Source organism: Mustela putorius, unplaced genomic scaffold (assembly GCF_011764305.1).
Source record: "Mustela putorius furo isolate JIRA1106 unplaced genomic scaffold, ASM1176430v1.1 tig00003853_pilon_pilon_pilon, whole genome shotgun sequence".
Classification (NCBI taxonomy): domain Eukaryota; kingdom Metazoa; phylum Chordata; class Mammalia; order Carnivora; family Mustelidae; genus Mustela; species Mustela putorius.
Genome location: NW_025422005.1, coordinates 20,903,924 through 20,929,684, shown reverse-complemented (window position 1 = coordinate 20,929,684; position 25,761 = coordinate 20,903,924). Strand labels below are relative to the sequence as shown.

Sequence of the window (25,761 nt, the reverse complement as noted above, 5' to 3'; positions counted from 1 at the left end):
CTTTTCCCCATAGACACAGTTAAGTTCACAAGAGTAAAGGACAACATCATTACGTCTTTTTAACACAGCCCAAATACCAACTTCCTTCTATTCCAAATTCTTTAATACCATCAAGGTAAATAATTCTTCGATCACAAACAGATAAAGACCTGCATGACTCTGGGTGCCTGGATGGCTCAGCTGGTTGAGCTTCTAACTCTTGATTTCAGCTCAGGTCATGATCTCAGGGTTGCAGGACTGAGCCCTGCATCAGGCTCTGCACTCTCTCTCCCTTTCCCTGCATCCTCTAAAATAAATCAATCTTCAAAACAAACCAAAGCCTGCATGACTCCGCCTACATAGCTCTCTCGGACAGTGGGAAAAACAGGGACAAGGCTCTATCACCAGGGCTTCCGGTATCACTTAGCCAGGTGACTCGGTAGGAGAGGGTGACTATTCCCAGCCATCTGACACCAGCAAGTAGCTCTACCGATAAAGTAATTTTCTCCTTTGCTTTTCCCTTTCTTACTGTGATGGCTCTCATCTTCATCCTCTTCGTCTCTGTACTGAATGGGACCTTCTGAATCCGAGTCACTCTCCTTCGCTTCCTCCTCCTCCTGCAGACACCGCGGTAGTTTAGGAACAAGTGAGGTAGATGCCACATCTTCAACGCATACAGATGGGTGGTTTTGTTCCTCTTCTTCTTCATCGTCTGGACTAACAAATTAACATAATTATATTTTCCTTTCAGAAACATAACGGGTAAAAAAAAAAAAAGAAATATAACGGGTAACTGATTTGCAAGGCATGGTACTGAATAACTATGGAAAATTCCATGAGGGAAATAATTTATTTCTTCCCTTAACTTCAAGAATCTTGCTAAGAAACTTTTTTTTAGCAGTTATTAATCTAAAAGGCTCTAGGCTCAAATCCTAGCTCTATGACTTAATCACTAGCTTACTAGCTTATAAGTTATTTAACTTTTCTGTAAATGTGAATGATACCTACCTGCTAGGCTTGTTGTGAGAATAAAACAGATAAATTCTACAACATACTAGCGTTTGGCACACAGGCCCCTAATGATCTACATGTGAGAAGCAAGTCTGTTTTGGGCTGATTAAATGAAAAGACCACACAGCATCTAACACTGTGCCTGGCTCATGGAGGATACATAATAAAGATATTTAACCCACTTATTTCCCTTAGTTTAACAATGGAGTAGGACAGAATGATAATTGAATCCAAGGAAGCAAAGAGATATAAAGATGAAAACTAACTTTGCCCCCTTCCTACTCTGGAGGCATAAAGCTGTGACTTAGTCCATGTGCGCTCCTAAACTGTCTCCTTCCAGGATGTAAAAAAATCATGCTGGCAAGTACAAAGATTATGGCAAAGGAACTAAGCAGTATGTGGCAACAAGTCTATGACAATTCTCCAATTTGCAAATCCCTGGCAAATCTCTAACTCGCCAGAAAGTGTTAACCTTCAGTCTAATTTGTTAGAATTTTGAAAAGACAAGGTGTTTGGGACAGATGAGGGAGAGAACAAGCTGGTCAGTTCTACTTTGTGAGGCTGGACATTGAACTATCTTTCAGGGCTCCCTTCTCTTCCTCCAGACTGCTCTCTGTTCCTCTCTACTGCATTTAGGCACTGGGCACCAAGCCTTCAGATTTGTCTGATTTCCTCTTCACAAGCCTATGAGATAGGTTATTATTCCTTGTTTATGGATCTGACAACTCAAGTGCAGAAAGGTTAAGTAACAAACACTACTGCAAGCTAGGAAGGAAGAGCTGGGATTTAAACCCAGAGCTTTCCCCAAGGTTAATGCTGTTAAGCACCATGTTACATGGCCTCCCTTGTATCATATACAAAAAATAGAGTGGTTTAATTTTCAAGTACAAAAGTTTATGGCCGCTATGGAAACAGTGTTACAGAAATCAGCAGGGCAAATAAAGTCCAAATTCTAGAACATGTCTTTATTTGCTAAGCATTCTAACTTTAATCACAATTTCTTTTTATAAAAAATTTTTCCAAGAAAGGCTACCTAGAATAAAAAAGAGGAAACAAAAGACAAACTTTAGAGGCACTCACACTTTCAACATCTCAATAGTGATGGGAAGTGACCTGGTCCGACCCAGGGTACTGCTGTCCTCAGAAAAGTTGTCACCGTACTCAAAGAGCAAGGAGTGAGCTCTATGAGAGCCCTCCAAGGGAGGAGTCATGGGAAGCGGGCTGGTCAGGGCCTGCTGGATTCGGATATGCAGTGGGAGTGGAGGCAGCCTATAGGGTACATGGGGCTCCCCAAAGCTGTGGTCCAACATCCTCTTGGGTGCCTCCTTTTTCTGATCTTCCTGCTGGGATACCTCCTGAGGCAGGTTTAAGGAAGATGGAAACTCATTTTCTGGCACAACTTGGAAAGTCTTAGCAAGGAATGGAGGGGATCGTGGGGGTTCGGGAGGTATATGAGTTGGCAGTGGGGGCGATGGAGAGGGAGGTGGGATCATCAACAGTGGTTCAGAGCCCACAGAGCATGTGTTCCTTTCTCTCTGATCACTCAGTGCTCTTGAGGCGGCAGACTCCAAGGCGGGTACCAAGGTTGATGGAATGCCTCTCTTAGGTGGTAATGGTGGGGATGGTTTTGATAACAGTGTACCGCTGTTTATTGCTTGGGACAGTTCAGCTGGAAAAGAGAGAACAACACCTTAGTTTAAGATGGCTTCACAGTGCTTTGAAGGGCCAGCTCAGAGCCTAGATTAGAACTGAGCTTACTCTCAGCATTCAGGTGAATTATACCACTTCGTGGCTTTGTCACAACCTAGGTATCTCCCACTAAGTAAAACAAAATTTATATTTAAATATCTAGAAGGCCTAATATATATACAGACATACAGACTACCTTAATACTTCTTTACTCTAATATATATGACTTTTTATGACTTGGTGAGATTAAAAATGTAAGTTCTTTTGTCTAACAGAATTCCATTAAAAAATTTGACCACACTCTCCTGGCAGTCTCAGTGGCTTAAAGCCTCTGCCTTCGGCTCAGGTCATGATCCCAGGGTCCCAGGATCCAGCCCCACATCGGGCTCTCTGCTCAGCAGGGAGCCTGCTTCCTCCTCTTTCTCTCTGCCTACTTGTGATCTCTGTGTGTCAAATAAAATCTTAAAAAAAAAAAAATTTTTTTTGAACACACAGGTAGCAGTAAAAAAAACCTAAATACTACCAGGCATTGTTACCATAACTTGATAAATAATGACATCTAGATATCCCAGTTCTGCATTATAAAATTATCAATAATGACGTCCTAAATTTTTACAGCAAATGCAAAGGACTTTGAGGAAATCAAAGTGCTTTGCTATTCTTGACTTTGGATTCTCCTTGTAAAGGAGGTTATCTTTTCTTTTCTTTTTTTTTTTTACATTTTTATTGTGTTACGTTAGTTATCATACATCATTAGTTTTTTTTTTTTTTTTAAAGATTTTATTTATTTATTTGACAGAGAGAAATCACAAGTAGATGGAGAGGCAGGCAGAGAGAGAGAGAGGGAAGCAGGCTCTCCGCTGAGCAGAGAGCCCGATGCGGTTCTCGATCCCAGGACTCTTGAGATCATGACCTGAGCCGAAGGCAGCGGCTTACTTAACCCACTGAGCCACCCAGGCGCCCCATCATTAGTTTTTGATTGTTATTATTTTTAAATTAATATATAATGTATTATTTGCTGTGTACAGGGGTACAGGTCTATGAATCATCAGGCTTACACAATTCACAGCAGTCACCATAGCACATACCATCTCCAATGTCCACAACCAATCACCCTCTCCCTCCCTCTCGCCCCAGTAACCCTCAGTTTGTTTCCTGAGATTAAGAGTCTCTTATTGTTTCATTTTTTCCCTCCCTTCCCCCCACGACCCCCTGACCTTCCTCTCAAATTCCTCATATCAGAGAGATCATATGATAATTGTCTTTTAAAGGAGGTTATCTTTACCAATTTACAGAAGACAAAACTGAGACCACAGAAGTCAGATGACCTGCCCAAGATCATATTACATAAAGGGGCTGGGCTAGTCCAGGTCTCATTATTAGACTCCATCCACTAGATCGCACTGTCTTTGTGATTTTTATGAGTGTCCATACTTCTTATCCTATATACCCAGGCCCTCAGGACCACTCCCCACTACTCTATGGGCTCCTTGATGACAGAGCAACCTATCAGCATATCCAGAGAAGTGGGCACAGTGCTGGGCACATGGCGGATCCCCAACACATGCTTACGAGAGGCCCCCATCCTGTTTCACGACAATATGTATCTCTATGTGATCCTCCCAACCCCAAGATGACTCAGGTTTTGATTCAGCAAAGTTCCTTTGGAGGGCTCCAAATGGACTTTAAGAAGTAGATCATCACATCACCCGTGGGCTAATCTTGCAAAATAATTAAATAGTAAGTCTCTTGATCACCAACCTCTAACCCTCTACTCAAATCCCAAATTTTGGTCACACCACTTGTTTTCAAATGGCTCCCACTGTCTTACCTAGAGAGCAACACCTCAAGGTCCCCTGAAATAAAAATTTACTTGCCCTAAGTCCCATTCCACTGGTAGCATTCAAAGTAAAAAACTAGCTAATGTGATGATGTTCTAATGTCACTAATCAGAAGTAAATTTTTAAAATTTATTTTTATTTTCAGCATTAACAATATTCATTATTTTTGCACCACACCCAGTGCTCCATGTAATCCGTGCCCTCTCTAATACCCACCACCTGGTTCCCCCAACCTCCCCCCGCCCCCCCCACCCCTTCAAAACCCTCAGATTGTTTTTCAGAGTCCATAGTCTCTCATGGTTCACCTCCCCTTCCAATTTCCCCCAACTCCCTTCTCCTCTCTAACTCCCATGTCCTCCATGTTATTTGTTATGCTCCACAAGTAAGTGAAACCATATGATAATTGACTAGCTCTCTGTTTGACTTATTTCACTCAGCATAATCTCTTCCAGTTCCGTCCATGTTGCTATAAAAGTTGGGTATTCATCCTTCATAAGTAAATTTTTTTTCAGTTTTACCTACATCTACATTTTATTAGGTATAGTTACTTATTCATAGGCCAAATTATGAAAATAATTTAAATATGTAAGATAATAATAATTTATTAACTGTGAATAAATTAACTTTATATTATTTTAATCATTTAGTTTTTTATATATTATAAATGCCCAAATTCACTTAAAAAAATATAATTCCAGTATAATTAACACAAAGTATTATATATCTTAGGTAAATTTTGAAAAGACTTTCTAGAAAAACATTGCATACACATATAAAAAAAAGATTAAAGGGGCGCCTGGGTGGCTCAGTGGGTTAAGCCGCTGCCTTCGGCTCAGGTCATGATCTCAGGGTCCTGGGATCGAGTCCCGCATCGGGCTCTCTGCTCAGCAGGGAGCCTGCTTCCTTCTCTCTCTCTCTGCCTGCCTCTCAGTGTACTTGTAATTTCTCTCTGTCAAATAAATAAATAAAATCTTAAAAAAAAAATAAAAAAAGATTAAAAAAATATTAATTTTAGCCTCAATGAGATTTTTTGGGTAGAATGGACTTTTGCTGCTTCTCTAGCCATTAGATACTCCATTTACAACAAATCCTATACCTGACAAGACCAAATTTGAGTATTATATTGTTTGAATTGATAAGTTATATTATCTTTGATAATTTAAGGACAACATATAATTCAAGATATTAAAGAAATGAACTCTGTTACCATCTTCCCTCACAATGGCACTTGGCTGAGTTCTGTGGGCAAGACGCTGGAATGTTCATTGGAAGGGGTATAAATTCCCGTCACTTGTTCAGCCATTTATGGTGGTCCTTCCTTTGTCCTAATACTCCTAATCAGTCCTTAGTCCTAACACTGTTATGCCCATTATCAGACACTGCATTGTCTACAGCAGTGGTTTCTAAATGTTCGGGTCTCATGGACAAGTACAATTAAAATGAAATTCTCAACCAACCTCAGGCTGTCAATTTTTAGTATTTCCAAGCAAGTCTTGACATCAAGTAAACCATTTGTGAAGATAATCCTTTCATGAAATAAATGGATTTTTATCAACAAAGAATTAGCAAAGTCATAATTTCAGAATAAAGAATAGTCCTTAAAATCAAATCTAGTTAACCTTAATAAAAACTCTGTGAATGGTCCTATTTTTCTCCTTCTGCTGAGGACCACTCAAGACTGATGTTATTGGGTGATGGACATTGGGGAGGGTATGTGCTATGGTGAGGGCTGTGAACTGTGTAACACTGACAATTCATAGACCTGTACCCCAAATAATGCATTATATGCTAATAATAAAAAAAAAGACTGATGTTGATCCCTTAGTCACAAGGCCTATTGCTCTGGGCTATTCACCTGAGGCCAAGAGTGGCCTCTGTGGTTCAGCCCAGAGAACACAGTACACATATTAATATTTTTTATATTGCCTTGTCCTGAAAAGGGTAGACTGTTACTGGCTTAGAACAATGGTTCTCAATGTGTGGTCCCCACGTACGCAGCATCAGTATTATCTGGGAAATTTTTAGAAATGCAAATTCTCAGGCCCCCTGCCCCCTCCCCCGACTTAACTGATTCAGAAACTGTCAGGGCAGGGCCCAGCAATCTGTGTTTCAACAAGCCCTCCAGGTGATCGTGATGAGAACCTGTCTAGACATCAGTTTGAGAATACAGGGGTACAGGACAGAGGTCTGGGCTCAAGAGCTGAAAAGCCTAGGTTTGGTTTCTCTCTCTCATTAACTGCAACCTTGAGTGAGTCACAACTTCTTCATGTTATAATTGCCCTAACTATATAATAGATAAAATCGCTTTCCTACTTCACAAGGATGGTTCTGAAATCAAGTATATGAAAGCTGCTTGAGTTCCTCAGAGATAAGTCAACACAGCACTGTCCATCCGGGATGGTGGTAATAGTAATAACCTCCATCCTTTTTTAAATCAGACTACTGCAGGGGCACCTGAATTGCTCAGTGGGTTAAGCCTCTGCCTTTGGCTCAGGTCATGATCTCAGGGTCCTGGGATAGAGCCCCATATTGGGCTCTCTGCTTGGCAGAGAGCCTGCTTCACCCTCTCTCTTCTGCCTGCCTCTCTACTTGTGATCTGTCAAATAAATAAATAAAATCTTAAAAACAAACAAACAAAACTACTCCAATCTGTCATACTCACATATATCCTAAGCCTGTTTTTCAGGGTTCTCGTCACCCTACACAAGGTGGGGGTATTAGCTGTTTAATGAGCGTACTTAATTCCTCCCTTTAATCATGAACAAGAACTTCAAGCCATACTAAGCCTAGTATCATTTTTCCTGAAAAACTACCTTCTTTCCTCTCCTTCCTTTCTTGAAAATTCCTCTAAGAAGGTATACATGTATGTAAAGAAAAGCTAACCTAAACAGGACTTCAGGTAAATATAAAAAAATTTACTAAAATGATAAAAATGTACTGTTTATCATCCTAGTTTTCTTTCTTCTACCACTTATTAAGAGTAGCATTCTTAACTCTCTCAAGATAAAACACAACTGTATCAGGACACTCTGAATAATGTATTTCACAGTTCACATGAAGGTACCGTGCCAGACGCTGAATCAAAAGTTACACTGGCATCTACCCCATCACCTTTTTATCTGTTAGGCTCATGCTGAAGGCAGGCATTGGTGGTTTAAATAACCCCTTTTCTCCACGCAGGTCAGACCTGCTGTGGTCTTTACATGTCCAGTCCCTCAACTAGACGCAGTATTTCAGAAACACTGTTTTAGAAAATAGATATTAATCCCTCCCTTCCAGCAAACTAGAACTTAAATTTATTGTTATCTGGTCCTCATCCATTTTCTTTCTTTTTTTTTTTTTTTTTTAAGATTTTATTTATTTGACAGAGTTCACAAGTAGGCAGAGAAGCAGGCAGAGAGAGAGGAGGAAGCTGGCTCCCTGCTGAGCAGAGAGCCCAATGTGGGGCTCACCCAGAACCCTGGGATCATGACCTGAGATGAAGGCAGAGGCTTTAACCCACCAAGCCACCCAGGCGCCCCTCCTGATCCATTTTCATTCAAAGCTATGTGCGTCATTTTTAAGACTTTTCTCTTTACTGAGTGCATTCAAAGGGACAAGACGTGGAGAACTGTCACAGGACAAATCAATACTGTAGTAATTATCCAATAAAGCCAGCAGCCCAAATCAAACCAAATCAAACCAAACCCAAAGCAAGGGAAACCTAAAGACTTACTTACCGATGACAGGGTTGCTATTTCTGTGAGCTGGTTTAGGGGGTGGGAGAGGGGGCTGCTTGGCAGGAACCGTGTGCGTGAGGCTTGGGGCAGTGGTGGCATTAGTGCCTGTGGGAGCAGCAGGCAGAGTCCTGGGTGCTGGGGTTGGGGTGATGGAGGAACTAGCAGTTTTTGCTGGGTTTGAGGCAGCGGGCGCTGTGGTGGGGGCTGTGGCGGGGGTGGAGGTGACAGGCCTGGCCCCGCTGCCAGAGGAAGTGGCATCCTTTGCTTGCCCTTCATTTGCTTCATGAGAAGAGGACGGGGGTCTTTTCGGGGGAAGTAAAGGCTGTCTGTGTGTGTTCTCAGAAACGGATTCTGCTTCGGAATTAGGCTGGCTTCCCGTTGAGCCTGCGTAATGACAGATGTGATATAAAAGTGAGGAAAGAGTCACAAGACAGACTGAAAAAGCAAACACATCTACGGGCTCATGGTGGGATTATCCATTATTTAACTTGCAGATAAGTTTACAGGCCAAGTTTCCCAACCTCAACATACTTAAGGTAAACAATACTTTCTCAAGCCCAATCCCAGAGTAAGAGAGGCCTGTGTGGTGGTGATTTTGCACACCAGAGCCAGGCAACTGGAGGAGGCACGGAATCCCCCAGGTGGACGAGTGTGCAGCTTGAAAAAGTCCTACAGGTGTCTGATGCTTAACGTCCTCTTCTGTCCTTGAGAATCACAACTTACGTCTTTTGCGAATATAAGAATGAGCAGGGGGAAAATTCCACTTCAAGCTTCAACTAGTTGAGGAATTGCTAGAGAAGAACAGAATTCCCATCTGGATTTTATTTCTCCCCTGGCTCTAGCAAAACTGTGAGTTAAATGAGAATGGCTGATCCGTGGCTCTTACACTCACAAACCCAGGGTTTCTCACCTAGTCGCTTCTTTCGGTCCTCTTCTGGAACAGGCTTCCTAAGACTCGCTATTCTTCCAGACTCGTCTTCTTGGTCTGGACTAGAAGATCTGGTACTTCCTATGGGAGTGGTATGGCCATTTTTTAACATGGCATGGCTCAATTTCCCCGGATCCTCACCACCTATAAGGTCAAATGGAGAGAGCAAATGGTGTGGTCAGACAGGGAGGAGAGCTGGAAATTTCTAACTTTCTTACCCCTTTCTCCCTCCTCCTGTTTGAGCTGCGGATTCAGATCTAGATTATTCAGATCTTACAGTAGTAATAGAAATAAGTAATTCCCTTCACCAATAAACAATGGATTGTCTATTATGTGCCAGCTGTCTTGCTACATGAATAAGACGGACTTAATACCCTAAGTAATGAACACTAACTATTAAGAGCTGTAACAAATGGAGTGTTGGGGTAGGTATGAAGAAGAAACAATTCTCTTGAGTGGAAAATGAGGTTGGGAAAGCTTCACAAAGATTGGTAGCTAAACTGGGTTCTCTGTATGTCTTCTTTGGAAAAATGTCTATTCATGTCTCCTGCCCCCACCCCTCCCCTTAAGAGATTTTATTTATTTATTTGAGAGAAAGAGAGAAAGAGGAGAGAGAGAGAATGAGGAGGGTAGGGAGGAGGGATGAGCAAACTCACAGCAATCCCAGGACCCTGAGATCATGACCTGAGTTGAAATCAGATACTTAAATGACTAAGCCACCCAGGTGCCCCCTTCTGCCCATTTCTTTAAATAGGTTATTTGTTTTTTTGGTGTTGACTTGTATAAGTTCTTTATATATTTTGGATACCAACTCCTTATCAAGTATATCACTTGCAAATATCTTTTCTCACTTGGTAAGTTATCTGTTTTATTGGTGTCCTTTGCTGTGCAAAAGTTCTTTATTTTGATGTAGTCCCAATGGTTTAGTTTAACCTTTGTTTCCCTTGCCAAAGGACAAATACTTAGGAAAATTCTTCTATGGCTGATGCCAAAGAACTTACTGCCTATGTTCCTTCTAGGAATTTTACGGTTACAAATCTCCCGTTTAGGTCTTTAATCTATTTTGAGTTCATTTTTGTGTCTGCCATAAGGAAGTGTCCCAGTTTCATTATTGTGAATGGAGCTGTCCAGTTTTCCTAGCACCATTTGTTGAAGAAACCATTTTCCCCCCATTGTATATCCTTCCCTTCTTTGACATAGATTAATTGACTATATAATCGTTGGTTTACTTCTGGGCTCTCTGTTCTGTTCCATTGATCTATATGTCTTTTTTTTTTTTTTAAAAGATTTTATTTATTTATTTGACAGAGATCACAAGTAGTCAGAGAGGCTGGCAGAGAGAGAGGAGGAAGCAGGCCCCCTGTTGTGCAAAAAGCTCGATGTGGGGCTGGATTCTAGAACCCTGAGATCATGACCTGAGTAGAAGGTAGAGGCTTTAACCCACTGAGCCACCCAGTTGCCCTGATCTATATATGTCTACTAAAATTTCTTATATTTCATGCAAAGGTTTTCTACAATGCTAACAGAGTGGAGTATAAGCAGTACCCGGGTTTAATATCTATGAATGTCATTGTTCTATCTCAGAAAACATATTAAGTATTTTATAATAAAGTCAAGTTAGTAAAAGGTGAAAGACCTGGTTGGTAGAGTAGTATCTTGCCCAATGGCTACAACTCATTTATCAAATGGGGCTTTGAGCTTATAGGCTAAAAACAACTTGGATCAAAAGCCAATAGGGGAAAAAAAAAAAAGAAAAAAGAAAAAAAAAAAGAGCCAATAGGAAGCATAAGGCAAAAGAAACTGAATGAAGGTGAAAAACAACAAGTAAGTAATGTATGGGGTTTGTGGGGGAGCAAGGAAAGTAAGAGGCAGGAGAGGGCAAGGGGTAAGAAATGGCCACTATCCAAAAAAAAAAAAAGGAAAGAAAAAAAGCAAGGGTCAAATGTGCTGTGACACAGGTGTTACAATTATAGTTAACCACCTAAAATACCTAGAAGATTTTGTGTCCAAATATAAAATTGAAGGTCTCATTAAAAAACTGGTTATTGGGGTGCCTGGGTGGCTCAGTGGGTTAAAGCCTCTGCCTTTAGCTCAGGTCATGATCCCAGGGCCCTGGGATCAAGCCCCGCATCTGGCTCTCTGCTCGGCGGGGAGCCTGCTTCCACCTCTCTCTCTGTCTGCCTCTCCGCCTACTTGTGATCTCTGCCTCTCAAATAAATAAATAAAATTTTAAAAAAACAAAAAACCAAAAAAACTGGTTATCCATGCTCATAGCTAAGCATGCAGAAAATTCAGAAAAATGGAAAAAAAAAAGCCTCCTGTATTCTGATCCTGACAACAAATTCTAATTAGTATTTTAGTTAATTTTCCTTCATGTTTGTTTCCTTTGTTTAATTTTTATATAGCTGAGGGGTGCCTGGGTGGCTCAGCCGGTTCAGCATCTGACTCTTGATTTCAGGGCAGGTCATGATCTCAGGGCTATGAGATCGAGCCCCTGATAGGCTACATAGTGGACTAGAGCCTGCTTAAGATTCTCTCCCTCTTCCTCTGTCCTCCAGCCCCTTAAAATTTTTAGGTAGTTGAAATTTAAAAATCTTCAATTCAGGGGCGCCTGGGTGGCTCAGTCAGTTTGGTGTCCAACTCCTGATTTCAGCTCAGGTCATGATCTTGGGATCGTGAGATCGAACCCCACGTTGGGCTCTGCACTCAGCAAGGGGTCTGCTTGGCATTCTCTCTCTTCTTCTCCCTCTGTTCCTCCCCACACTGTGCTTGCTCTCTAAAATAAATAAATCTTTTTTTTTTTTTTTTAAGATTTATTTATTTATTTGACAAAGAGTGAGTGAGGAAGCAAGCACAAGCAGGGGGAGTGGTGGAGGGAGAAGCAGGCTCTCCACTGAGCAGAGGGTCCAATGTGGGGCTCAATCCCAGGACTCTGGGATCATGACCTGAGCCAAAGACAGCCAGTTAACTGACTGAGCTACCCTGGTGCCCCCCAAATAAGTAAGTCTTTAAAAAAACCTTAATTTACATAATTTAATTAAATTTTGTGAATAAGCAATATAACAACATGGTTCAAAACCTAAAAACTATAATATTCCACTGGTTTGGTTCCTTTCTCCCATTGTCCAAAGGATAGGATACAGTTTTAAAACTTGAGTTTCAGATCTGTCTCATGCAAAGGAACTCTAATGAAGAGAAATGAAATACAACCAATGTACTGTATTCTTAATTCTTCTGATAAGCTGCTTCATAAAAGTCACACATTGGAGAAAAGTCCTGACATTATTAAACAAGAAATGAGTGTTGAAATACCAAAACATGATCTTTATGACAAACAGAAGATTAGGGAAGCAATCTGGGCACGCAGACAAATTTGGTCAAAAAAGCTCAAACAAACAGGGACACCTGGGTGGCTCAGTCAGTTAAGCATCTGATTCTTGATTTTGGCTCAAGTCAGGACTTCGGGGTCATGTGACTGAGCCCTGCATCTGGCTCCCTGCACTCAGCAGGGAGCCTGCTGGAGATTCTGTCCCTCCCCCAGTTTCTCTCTCTCTCTAAAAGAAATAAAACATTTAAAATATATATATTAAAACAAAAAACAAAGGAACGCGAGACAGTACTGCAGCCAGCACAAAGCTGAGATCATAAAGAGCCACAGAGAAGATCAGCTCCAAGGATCCTTCACAAGTCATTCAATTTCAGAGTTAAAGGTCACAGCCTGTTAGGGTAGACATTTGCAAGAAGAGTGAACAATTTTTTGTTGTTGGTTGTTTGTTTTTTTTTACCCCTCACTAAGAAAATGGCCATTTTTAATATAGAAAATTAAGAGGTAATTATTAGAATAAAATCATTTCATATTTATACCCTTAAGTTGAGATTCCTTAAAAAAAAAGTTTTTCTTACATTTTAATATTTTCCCTTCAGTAGATATTTTCATTCCCACAAAAAATATTTGCCTTCCTTAAATAAATCAAATATAGATAGCACAGCACTTATGTCTCTCAAAATATCTTGTATTTAGTTTTTTATTGTCAAGTATAATACTAGTAGAGAAAAATATACAAAACATAAATGTAGGGGCGTCTGGGTGGCTCAGTGGGTTAAAGCCTCTGTCTTCGGCTCGGGTCATGATCCCAGGGTCCTGGGATCGAGCCCCGCATCGGGCTCTCTGCCCAGCAGGGAGCCTGCTTCCTCCTCTCTCTCTGCCTGCCTCTCTGCCTACTTGTGATCTCTGTCTGTCAAATAAATAAATAAAATCTTAAAAAAAAAAACATAAATGTAAATTTCAATGAGATATTTCAAGGACACTTGTGTGATCATCATGGACATTAAGAAATGTTTCCAAATAGCCAAACTGTAGAAGGAGCCCAAATGTCTATTGACAGATGAATGGATAAAGATGTGTTGTATATATACACACATAAATACACAATGGAATATTACTCAGCCAACAAAAAATTGAAATCTTCCTATTTGCAATGACATGGATGGAACTAGAGGGTATTATGCTATGCAAAACAAATCAGTCAGAGAAACAATTATCATATGATCTCACTCATACATGGAATTTAAGAAACAAAACAGAGGATCATAGGGGAAGGGAGGGAAAATAAAACAATGGAAGTAGAGGGAGGCAAACCATAAGAGACTCTTAACTATAGGAAACAAACTGAGGGTTTCTAGAAGGGCGGTGGGTGGGGGGACTGGGTGATGTAATGAGCGCTGGGTGTTATATGCAACTGATGAATCACTGACCTTTATCTCTGAAACTGATAATACACTGTATGTTAATTCATTGAACTTAAATATAAGGGAAAGAAGGAAGGAAGGAAGGGAGAAAGAAAATGTTTCCAGAGGGTGTGCCTGGGTGGCTCTGTTGGTTAAGTGTCTGACTTTGGTTTAGGTCATGATCTCAAGGCTGTGAGACCAAGCCCTGTGTTGGGCTCTGCGCTCAGAGAGGAGTCTGTTTCTCTCCCTTTTCATCTGCTGCACCCCTCCCCATGCCCTGCCACTCATATGCTCTCTCTCTATAAAAACGAATAAACCTTAAAAAATATGTGTGTGTGTGTGTGCATGTATATAACTTGTGATACATTTATAAAATGAAATATTATACAGTGGTGAAAACAAACTACACCGGCATGCTAAAATATGATTCTTCTTCTTTTTTTAAAAGATGTTATTTATTTATTTGACAGATAGAGATCACAAGAAGGCAGAGGTAAGCAGAGAGAGGGGAGGAAGCAGGCTCCCTGCTGAGCAGAGAGCCAGATGCGGGGCTCGATCCCAGGATGCTGGGACCATGACCTGAGCCGAAGGCATAGGCTTTAACCCACTAAGCCACCCAGGCACTCCTAAAATATGATTCTTGTAAGTAATACTGAGCAATTGCAGTTATTCGTGAAAGAATACATATATCATTTCTATAAATATAAAGAAAAAACAGGCAATCTTAAAGTGTTTAGAAGTGCACGCTTAAGTGGTTAAACTATAGAACAAACAGGATTATCACAAGAGAAGAGTAACTGCTCTGTGGGGGAAGGAGAGGTGTGTTAGGAGGAGGCAAGGGAGGCTACAGGGATCTAGAAACATTTTATTAAAAAGATTATTTATTTATTTATTCATTTGAGAGAGAGTGAGAGAGAGCAAGCGCACGGGCACAGATGAATAGGAGGGACGGGCAGACGGAGAAGGAGCGGGAGAGAGAAAAGCCGACTCCACGCTCAGAACAGAGTCTGATGTAGGGCTCAATCGCATGACCCTGAGATCACGACCTGAGCTGAAATCAAGAGTCGGACACTTAACTAAGTCACCTAGGGAACCCTATATATTTTATTATCAGTGCGATTTGGGTTGTTTCCAATTTTGCTCTATTAATAAATATTGCTGCTACAAGCATGTTTGTACATATCTCCTGATATACATGCATTCATATTTTTGTTTATATATCAAATTCTGGACATGCCTGCACATAGGTTTGCATCTCTCTCCAGCTTTCACAATTATGCTAAACTTTTTTTTCCTTAAAGATTTTATTTATTTATTTGGGGCACCTGGGTGGCTCAGTGCGTTAAGCCTCTGCTTCAGCTCGGGTCATGATCCCAGGGTCCTGGGATCAAGCCCTGCACTGGCCTCTCTGCTCCGTGGGGAGCCTGCTTCCTCCACTCTCTCTCTCTCTCTTTCTCTCTTGCCTGCCTCTCTGCCTACTTGTGATCTCTATCAAATAAATAAATAAAATCTTAACAAAAAAGATTTTATTTATTTATTTGACACAGAGAGATAGCAAGAGCAGGAACTTAAGCAGGGGAGTGGGTGAGGGAGAAGCAGGCTTCCTGCCTAGCAGGGAGCCTAATGCAGGGCTCAATCCCAGGACCCTGTGATCATGACCTGAGTTGAAGGCAGAGGCTTGATGAGTGAGCCACCCAGGTGCCCCAGATTATGCTAAATTTAAAAAAAAAAATTTTTTTTTAAGTAATCTCTACACCCAACCTGGGGCTCCAATTCATGACTCTGGAATTCGGCTGTTACATGCTCCACTGACTGAGTCAGCCAGGGCCCCATTTGTATATATTCTTTTTTTAAAAAATTTATGTATTTATGTATATATTCTTTAGTGAACTATCTAGTGCTTCTGCAGACTCTTTTACTGAGTTGTCTTTTTTCTTTTGTAAAAGTTTGAAAAAAAAAACATTCTGGATGCATGAAAAGCTTTAAAAAATTTCACCTCCCTCCCAAAAGCAATAAAAAGAAAACTCAAATGCCTAGTCAGAATCAAACACCCAAGTGTACAGAGACAGACATACGCTATTTTATTTATAAACTCACCCTGCTCAGAGTCTTCCAAGAGAACCCCTCTTTTAACCAGTTCTTCTCTCGGTTTTCGCATAGATATTTTTCGCTCTAAAACTGATATTAAATTGGAAAACAGCATTCAGAAATGTGGCAGTTAAACATCCATTTTAAGCATTCTAACTCAACAGGTAAAAGAACAAAGTGGTTCAATTTTCCATTCTCTGGAAAGAACAGGAAAACTAAATTCAAATTTAAAAGCATGATTTCTTCCATATTCTATGTTATGGGGAAAGCAGCATTTTCAAAATAAACTATACTGATAAAATTTTAGCTCTTTCTTTTTTAATTGGCATTTCAACAATATAGTATTTATATACTTATGGATGAACTTTCTCTGAAAGTGGTCAGAGTAGAAAAAGAAGCATTATAGATTTGCTACCATTCAGGAGCTCCATTCACCATTTGATAAACTTTAATTCCATTAATAAACTTTACTTCCATCAAAATGGCAATCTGGGGATGAGACTATAGTACATAAGTGAGTGACCCCTTGGTTTTATTCCTGAACGACTGAATTCCCTCTTCAAATAGAGGGTTATAGAAGTTTGGGAAGAGAATGAGAAAGTTGGATACTTCTAAAGTAAGAAACTCTGTAACTCAGAACATATATTTAAATCTTAATGTCTCACCTTCTGATGTCTCTTTGAATTTATCACTACTTTTTTTTTTCCGCCATTTCCAGGGCTTGAAGATCTTGCCAAAGCCTGAGAACTTGCTCTTCCTTTTGGTGGGAGGCGTCGTGTCTCCCGCTTCCACACTGTCCATGACCATGCCTGGGTCTGCGGTGGGCTGGCTTGCTTCCTCTGTAGTGAAAGGCACACATGGAAAAGAACAGCCAATTTATTACGTCAGCATAATTTCTAAAAGGTCCCTTCCCCTCTCTTCCTGTGGTGGTTGGAAAGGATCAGAGCAATGATAAACAATCATGCAGACAGATTCCTTGACATCACATGGACACCAAACATCAAAATCCGTAACAGATAGATTACTAAGAGGGAAAAGGAACCAAACCAAGCTGACATCATTTTAGGACACAAATTCAATGAGATGATCATAACCAGCTCAAAATCTCTTAAAAGGCGCGAACACACACACACACAAATGTGAATGTCCTTTCAATATGCATGAGATCTTGCCCCCTTGCAGCCTATCGCTGTTCCCATTCTCATCCTTTTGGCACGGGGTGGGGGCGGGGGGGAGGCCTTCCCCGGCTAACATTACTGCCTCCGGTGTCACTGAAATGGGGAGTTCCGTCTTGAGTGAGTGAGTCATCATTCTCTACTGAACACTGCCCTCCCTCTGCCCTCCTCTTTCAGGACATTAATAGTTCAGGGCAGGTAACACATCAAGTGTTAACACCTTCCTTGTACTTGTTTTTTTTTTTTTTCCCCCAGATTATTTTTTTCCTTTCACAAGACCCTAAGTTTGGAGCACTGGAAGGAGCCTGGGGCTGGGGCATTACAGACAGTGCTTTAAAATGAAATCTTTTTGGAAAGCAGAGGTGGGGTCCAGTTTGCCTATCACAACAGTACTTTAGGGTCAGTCATGATCTTAAAGATATGACAAAAACTGTCACTGACACGGTATTATGTGCGGGACTGAAATGAAAGGCCATGAATCCCTCACAATGACCACACATGCAGGGTTCAGTTAGTTAGCTCTAGTGGCAGAGAAAGGAGCAGCCAAGACTGGGCCAATAATAATAATAATAATAATAATAAAAATAAAAGCAGGAAAGCAACAAAAAAAAGCAGGAAGGCAACACAATACAGCTTTGCACTCCACCTACTGTCCCAGGGTTCTCTGGAGAAGTCTAGAGGAGAAGAAAAAAAGAGTCATGAGGAATAACCATCCTGGAATCAAAGTGGAACCTTTACTTTATAGAAATACATCAAGGATCACACATTATATTATCCCATGTAATAAGTTCACATGCTTATTGTACACAATTTCAGATCTGAAGCAAATAACGCTCTTTTTTTGAGGGATAAATGGGAATAATATATGCACTAAAAAAAGTTTAATACTGTGGATAGTTTTTCATAAAAGAAAATACATAACCAACAAGCATTTATTACTATTATTAAAGATTTTATAGAGAGACAGCGAGAGAGGAAACACAAGACGGGGGAGTGGGAGAGGGAGAAGCAGACTTCCCATGGAGCAGGGAGCCGGACATGGGGGTCGATCCCAGGATACTGGGATCATGCCCTGAGCCAAAGGCAGACACTTAACGACTGAGCCACCCAGGCGCCCTGCATTTATTATTTTTTTTAAGAAACAGTTGCCAAATTCTATCTTCTTTGGTTGATAGATGTGAGTCTAGGGAAACCTGTTGATGCAAGTCAGATTTACAGAATTGTCACGATCACAGTGACTACAGCAGTGACTGCCAGGTGCATTATTTTTCTGTACGTTGGTGACTTAGGCAAAACAGGGTTCTGGCTACTGAAGGAGATGAGAGGACAATGACTCTTTTCTTCCTAGTTACATGATTTACTTGAACACATCCTGAGTCTCAACTACTTTAATTCCTTCCATAAAATGCAAGAGAATCTAGTTACTATAATGCCGGATCATATATCCCTAAGTTTACTTGCAGAGACATCAGAACAGCTCCTGTCCCAACAACTTCCCCTCTGTGGTACCCGGGATGTACCCCCAGGAGTGGGACCTGGGTGAATACAGGTATTGCTTTTAAGAGTCAGTGCTTTAAGATAGTAAACTCCCAATTATGAAATGTCAATGAGCCCTCAAGGCATTTTAAATATGTCCTGTAATATAATATTTAGCATATGTTAATGATGACACTTTCAGAAGTGGAGCTAAGCCACCACTAGGTGTTCATAGTCACCTTACTTGCTAGAGTCAAGCCCACCCACTGAATGGACTTCACTCAGTTTCAAATGATACATAAGAAAATGCCTGTTTGATTAAAAGTAATAGGGAAGATAATATAAAAACTCAAAAAAAACCAAAACAACAAACTAACAATATGAAAGAGAAGGTGTGTGCTATGTGATACTTTTACAAAGAAAGACAGCCAGAAGGCTTGAGGTAAGAATGGATCACAGACAAGTTCCTGTCAAGTCCCTCAATGAGATACGGCCATCTCACTTGGCTGCCACTATCTTGCCGGGTATCTAACCTAACCACTTCCTAAAGCAGAACTTAGTTCATCCCTTGGAATCCTTCATTATATTGAACAATATTATATGTGTTCCCTTTCTCTTATATATTCAAGACAATAAGATTATGATAGCCTTTCAAACATATTCATGCCTACTGGCATATGAACTTAAGACAAGTTCAATTTATATTCAAAAGTACAGCATGTATGGAAAATACCAACAGCTATGATACAAAGGACTGTGTCTGCCATCACATCTACTGATGAAATAGCCCTTCTCTTTCTTTGTGTAAAGATTATAGTTACTCAATACAAAAAGCAGAGAGAACAGCTTTTTTTCCCCTTTTATGTTTTATGCAAATGTTAATTTTCATGTTTATAAAACTTTTTTTTTTTTTTTTTTAATTTTTGAGAGAGCATGCATAGGACTGAGAGTTGGGGGTAGGGGGAGGGTCAGAAGGAGAGGGAGGGAGAGAATCTTGGGTAGGCTCCACAATCAGCACAGAGCCTGGCATGCAGCTTGATCTCATGACCCTGAAATCATGACCTGAACTGAGATCAAGAGTCAGATGCTTAACTGACTGAGCCACCCAGGAGCCCCCATGTTTATAAAACTTTTAGAAGAGGACATGCCTCTTGACTCATGCAGTGGGAGGGATTCAGCCACACCCAACCCTGACCTGGTTATTATCTCAAATTCATTCATTCTTACATATTCTCATATATTCTTATATTCTCATACTCTCCCCATTCCTCCCCTCCATATGACAGAACGTTAGTACGGTAACTCCTAAATCTGTTCAATTACTTGGTATTAGCTCAGTTACCTTTTCAAAACACAAAATCCTCAGGTAGTGGGATCCAAGAATCTGTTTTTAAAAATATTCCCAGGTGACTCTTATGATCAGTCAGGTTTGTTAAAGACAATCCCAGATTATTATCTGCAAACCTTATGCAAGTTCAAAGAGAGAGAGGCAGATCTTCTCTGTCTGTAACATAATTCTTTGTTGAAAAAAATAAACTAGAAAATCATGGCATCATTCCAGTGTTTCCCACTTATGTATAAGTATTCCTAAAGAAGAACTATAAGTGTCTTTCCTGTGCCTTTTAGTCTCAGATATAGTTTAAATTAAAAAAAAGAAAGAAAGAAAGAAAGAAAAAGTTCAGTTATTCTTCTTCAAGATTTCTATTAGGTTAATGTCCACTTGGAAACATGGTACATTGTGCAGTTGAGGGGAGTGTTTCATGTCTGCCAGCGAAGTCATGTCCTTTAATCACACTGTACAAATCATTAATATCTTTTCTCATTTGCTGTTAGCTTGTTCTATCAGTTACTGAGAGAGGTATGTTAACAGCTCTACCTATAAAAATGGGTTTGTCTCTTTTGTTTCTTTTCAGTTCTGCTACTTTTTTGCTTTATATAACTTAAAATCTACATTATTAGATATATACAAATTTAGAGTTATTATATCTTTCTGTTAAATTACCCTTTCATCATTATGAAAGTCCCTATGTCAATCTAGTAACACTTTTGCCTTGATTTTGTTTTTCTATCTAGTTTGACAACTGTCCTTTAGAGTGTTTAGTCCATTTATATTTAATGTTTTTTCTGGCACAGTGGGGTTTAAGTCTACTGTTTTCTATTTCTTTTCTTCTTTTTTTTTTTAAGACTTTATTTATTCATTTCACATAGAGAGAGAGATCACAAGTAGGCAGAGAGGCAGTGCAGGCAGAGTGGGGGGGCAGGAAGCAGGCTCCCCGCTAAGCAGAGAGCCCAATGTGGGGCTCGATCCCAGGACCCTGAGATCATGATCCAAGCTGAAGGCAGAAGCTTAAATCGACTGAGCCACCCAGGTGCCCCTGCTATTTATTTTCTATTGGTCTGATTTGTTCTATGAATCCTTGACTTATTACAATCTACACTGTTAGTACTTTACTTACTTAATAAACAATGGAAGAATTTTACAACATTTCAACTCTTTTTACTGTGTTGTTATATTTATTTCTACATAAACAACAATAATTCACAGCAAACATTATTATTGTTGTTGTTTTAATAAACAATATTCTTTTATATTTCATACACATTTGCTTTCCCAGGTAATCTTTATTTCCTTCTGTAATCCTATGCTTATAATTAGGATAATTTTTAAAAAAGATATTTATTTATTTATTTGAGAGAGAGAGAGAGAATGTGCACATATGTGCTTGCATGGGGGTGGAGGAGGAGAGAAAGAGAGAATCTCAAGCAGATTCTGTGACTGAGTGCAGAGTGCAAAGCGGGGCTCTATCTCACAACCATGAGATCATGACCTGAGATGAAATCAAGAATCAGATGCTTAACTAACTGAGCCACCCAGGTTCTCCTACAATTAGGATAATTTATATCATCATTTTTGAAGGATATTTTCATTGCGTATAGTATTTTCAGTTCCAAGTTTAGTTTTTTTGTTGTTGTTTATTAAATTGCAATATTTTATAAATGTCATTTAATTGGCTTCTTTTCTCCTGCTGGACTGCTTTTCTTTGCATATTTCATTCTTTTAATGCATTCTCTTTGCCTATAGTTGATATAAGTGGGGTTCATTTTTTTTTAAGATTTTATTTATTTATTTCACAGACAGAGATCACAAGTAGGCAGAGAGGCAGGCAGAGAGAGGGGAAGAAGCAGGCTCCCTGCTGAGCAGAGAGCCTGAGGTGGGGCTCGATCCCAGGACCCCAGGATCATGACCTGAGCCAAAAGCAGAGGCTTTAACCCATTGAGCCACCCAGATGCCCCTATAAGTGAGATTCAAATCCAAGCCTCTGACTTTATTATTATTTTTTAAAGATTTTATTTATTTATTTGAGAGAGAGAAAGAGCACGAGCATGGTGAAGGGCAGAGGGAGAAGCAGGCTCCCTGCCGAGAAGGGAGCCCAGTGTGGGACTTGATCCTGGGACTTCGGGATCATGATTGGAGCTGAAGACAGATGCCCAAACAACTGAGCTACCCAGGCACCCCAAATCTCTGACTTTAAAAGTATATGATCCTTTCAATCATGTTGCCATCAGAATAAAGATTAAGCTGAAATCTTACACGTCTTTCCAATATTTGGCTTCGTTTGTTAACAAAAGTTTTTAGAATGTAATTTACTAAGCTGGCACATTATACGACTTAATTCTTACACAACCTGATGATAGGTATTAATCTCTATTTTAAAGATTTTATTTATTTGAGAGAGAGATAGAGAGAGAGAACATGAGCAGGGGAGCAGGCAGAGGGGAGAGAGAGAGAGAACCCAGAGCAGATTCCATACTGAGCGCAGAGCCCAAAGCAGGGTTCAGTCCCACAACCCAATCATGACCCAACCTAAAACCAAGAGTCAGATGCTCAACCGATCAGGCCACCCAGGCACCCCAATCTCACATTTTATATAATTTAATAAGTTTGGTATTCATCTCAGATATTGCTCACTACCAAAATTTATGAAGGGTAGAAAGTCTAAAAAATTTAGTTTCTTACTGAAGCCTCCTTATAAACAAATTTGCCACTCCATTATAATTACTTCAAATTTCAATAGGTAGTTTGTCAATTCTTTGTTTACTTCTCTTAGAAATCACTACTTTGTACTTAAATTGGATGTAGCAATCAACTTGTATGATTTGGATCAGCATTGCACATTATTTTTACATCAGACTACTGATTTTTTTTTTTTTAATTTATAAATGAGTCTTTCTTCACTGACTACTCTGTACCATAATTCTTTAGATCTCACTTTAAAGTTGAGACAGATAAATTCTTCATGCTTTGATAGAGTATGTGGGAGAGTGAGATAGGACTCGAAGTGATACTCTCACTCTCAAGTATGGGACTAGTCTGGCATGTTCTGGAAACTCAACTTTCAGGCATTATTCAAGAGCAACACCTATAACTGATTAAAATAGTGTTGATAAAGTTCTTCACACACACTCATTGCTTAACTGCCTGCTAAAAGAAATAAATGCTGAATTAAGGGAGTGTTCTCATAGATGAAAGATAGCAGAAAAAGGAGAAAGGGAATCCCATTAATCATTCCTAATGAAAAAGGAAAGAAGCAAATCATCTTGTCTTTTCCCCCCACAGACATTATTTTGACATCAGAGGAAAACCACAAAAACTTGATTCCATCAAATGTCCTACATATGAAGGGTGGGATCTTCAAGTAATTAAATGATACTGGTGAGGCAGCCAGTCAAGCCTTCTCAGCTCAAGTCCAAGAGTATGTTTAAAAAGGGAAGGCAGCAGACTGAAAATAGACTAAGGTAAAATTCACGGGCAAGATCTATTCCGCAGTCTGCTTAAATCCATATTTGAAGAGCCTAGGAAACAGGTATTGGTCCCCCATTGCCAAATTCCATCTGGGCATATATTCTTTTGTTATCTGAATAGGTATTATTTGTAACTAGACTAATGGCCAGGGTTATGCACATATTTTTTAAATTTTAACTTCAACTTTGTCTAAAATATGTAAGACCATTTTGTCCATTAAAAGCCTAAATATAGGGGTACGTGGGTGGCTCAGTGGGTTAAAGCCTCTGCCTTCAGCTCAGATCATGATCCCAGGGTTCTGGGATCGAGCCCTGCATTGGGCTCTCTGCTTAGCAGGAAGCCTGCTTCCCTTCCTCTCTCTCTCTGCCTGCCTCTCTGCCTACTTGTGATCTCTGTCTGTCAAAACAAAAAACAAAACAAAACAAAACAAAACAAAACAAAAACTCTAAAAAAACCCACCCTAAATATAAAAAAAAGCCTAAATACCATAACATATTTACACAAAAGTCTAGAAAACTCAGCTTTAGAAGATAGAAACTGCCTGGAGATGTTATTTCTGATAGTGTTATTTAAGGTGGTACATAACTTGCGAAGTCTTAAATATACAACTCATATATGAACAAATAAACTGAAAAACTTACATAAAACAATATATAATCGCTAAAACTAAGTTTCCAGAATAATTAATAACCCTAGGTTAAAAGTAGAAGATGGGGTGCCTGGGTGGCTCAGTTGGTTGGCCGTGTGCCTTCAGCTCAGGTCATGATCTCCAGGTCCTAGGATCAAGACCCATGTCTGGCTCCCTGCGGTGGGGAGTCTGCTTCAGCTTCTCCCTCTCCCTCTGCTCTGTTGCCACCCCCTACCCCGACTCATGCACTCTCCTTCTCAAATAAATAAATAAATAAATAAAATCATTTTTAAAAAAGCAGAACTTAAATCTATATGTAAATCATACACTATCTAAACTATGCTAAAATATGTTAAAAAGAAGAATGGAAGGAACTAAACCAAAAAGTAAATATTTTGCTGGTATAATTATGGAAATTAGTGTTTCTTCTTTCTAGCTTATATATACAGAAAGATATCATGACCTGAGCCAAAATCAAGAGTCAGATGCTCAACTGACTGAGCCACCCAAGTGGCCCCCCTTTAAAATTTTTTTTTTTTAAGATTTTATTTATTTATTTGACAGAGATCACAAGTAGGCAGAGGCTGGCAGAGAGAGAGGAGGAAGCAGGCTCCCTGCTGAGCAGAGAGCCCGATGTGGGACTCGATCCCAGGACCCTGAGATCACGACCTGAGCCGAAGGCAGCGGCTTAACCCACTGGCATAATTACACCTCAAATTTATTCTGTACTCACAAATAAAGGACTGAGAGAAGTGAATTTGAAATTGTTCCTAAGCTAATTTGCACATCAACCACTTCTCAACCACTTTGATTTTATGAACATCTCTTTCCTTTCCAATTTAAAACGCAAAAAATACAGGCCTGGAGTCACATTTGGATATGCTCTTGTTTCTGCTTAAACTAATGGCCCTATGGAAGGGTGCCTGGGTGGCTCAGTCGGTAAACTGCTGCTACCCCTGGCTTGTGCTCTCTGTCAAGTAGATAAATAAAATCTTTAAAAAAATTTTTTTATTTTAAAGATTTTTATTTATTTGACAGACAGAGATCACAAGCAGGCAGAGAGGCAGGCAGAGAGAGAGAGGAGGGGAAGCAGGCTCCCCGCCGAGCAGAGAGCCCGATGCGGGGCTCGATCCCAGGACCCTGGGATCATGACCTGAGCCGAAGGCAGAGGCTTTAACCCATTGAGCCACCCAGGCGCCCCTAAATAAAATTAATAAAATATTTTAAAAAAATAAATAAAATGGCCCTACGGCTCCCTTCTGTTTTCCATGAGAGCCAAAACAAGGTAGTTTTTCTCCTTGCTTCCCTTTGTTTGTCAGAACACTGGGTCTATCATACTGGCTATAGTTTTATGATTTTGTGTTTTAAAGAAAACACCTTTTTCTTTGAATCATGCAGCTGCAGCCCCCAAGGAAAGCACTTTAGAATTGGAGGTCTTGGTGATTCTTGGAGGTAGTGGATGTTAGGAGAGGAAGATAACTAGCCAAATTACACTTTGGAGTTTCTGATTTGAGTAGTACCCGGACACAATGCCCTCGTATTTAAACTACCTACTCCCTCACTCAAGTTGTAGCACCTCAAATTTCATAGGCTTGTTTCTTACACCATGTATTATACAGAGTTCTAGTACGTTCTTTTTCAGCCCTCGGGTTTTTCCTCGTCAAAATTTATTTTTAATTTTTTTAAAAAGATATT

General features: G+C 40.0%; 1 protein-coding gene across 4 annotated transcripts in view; it reads right to left on the bottom strand.

Moving 5' to 3' along the window:
• Positions 1–25,761, bottom strand: part of PHACTR4 (phosphatase and actin regulator 4) — a 108,033-nt gene that overhangs the window by 18,390 nt on the left and 63,882 nt on the right. For 2 of the 4 annotated variants that reach the window (XM_004741023.3, XM_004741021.3), the window contains 6 exons: positions 16,649–16,822; positions 15,993–16,073; positions 9,150–9,311; positions 8,240–8,623; positions 2,071–2,659; positions 509–696 (listed from right to left, as the gene is read on the bottom strand). In XM_004741023.3, the coding sequence (XP_004741080.1) occupies positions 509–696; positions 2,071–2,659; positions 8,240–8,623; positions 9,150–9,311; positions 15,993–16,073; positions 16,649–16,822 (1,578 nt within the window). Of the gene's footprint in view, positions 1–508; positions 697–2,070; positions 2,660–8,239; positions 8,624–9,149; positions 9,312–15,992; positions 16,074–16,648; positions 16,823–17,804; positions 17,833–25,761 lie in introns of all 4 variants that reach the window. The other 2 variants (XM_004741022.3, XM_013046977.2) reach the window with 2 other exon arrangements.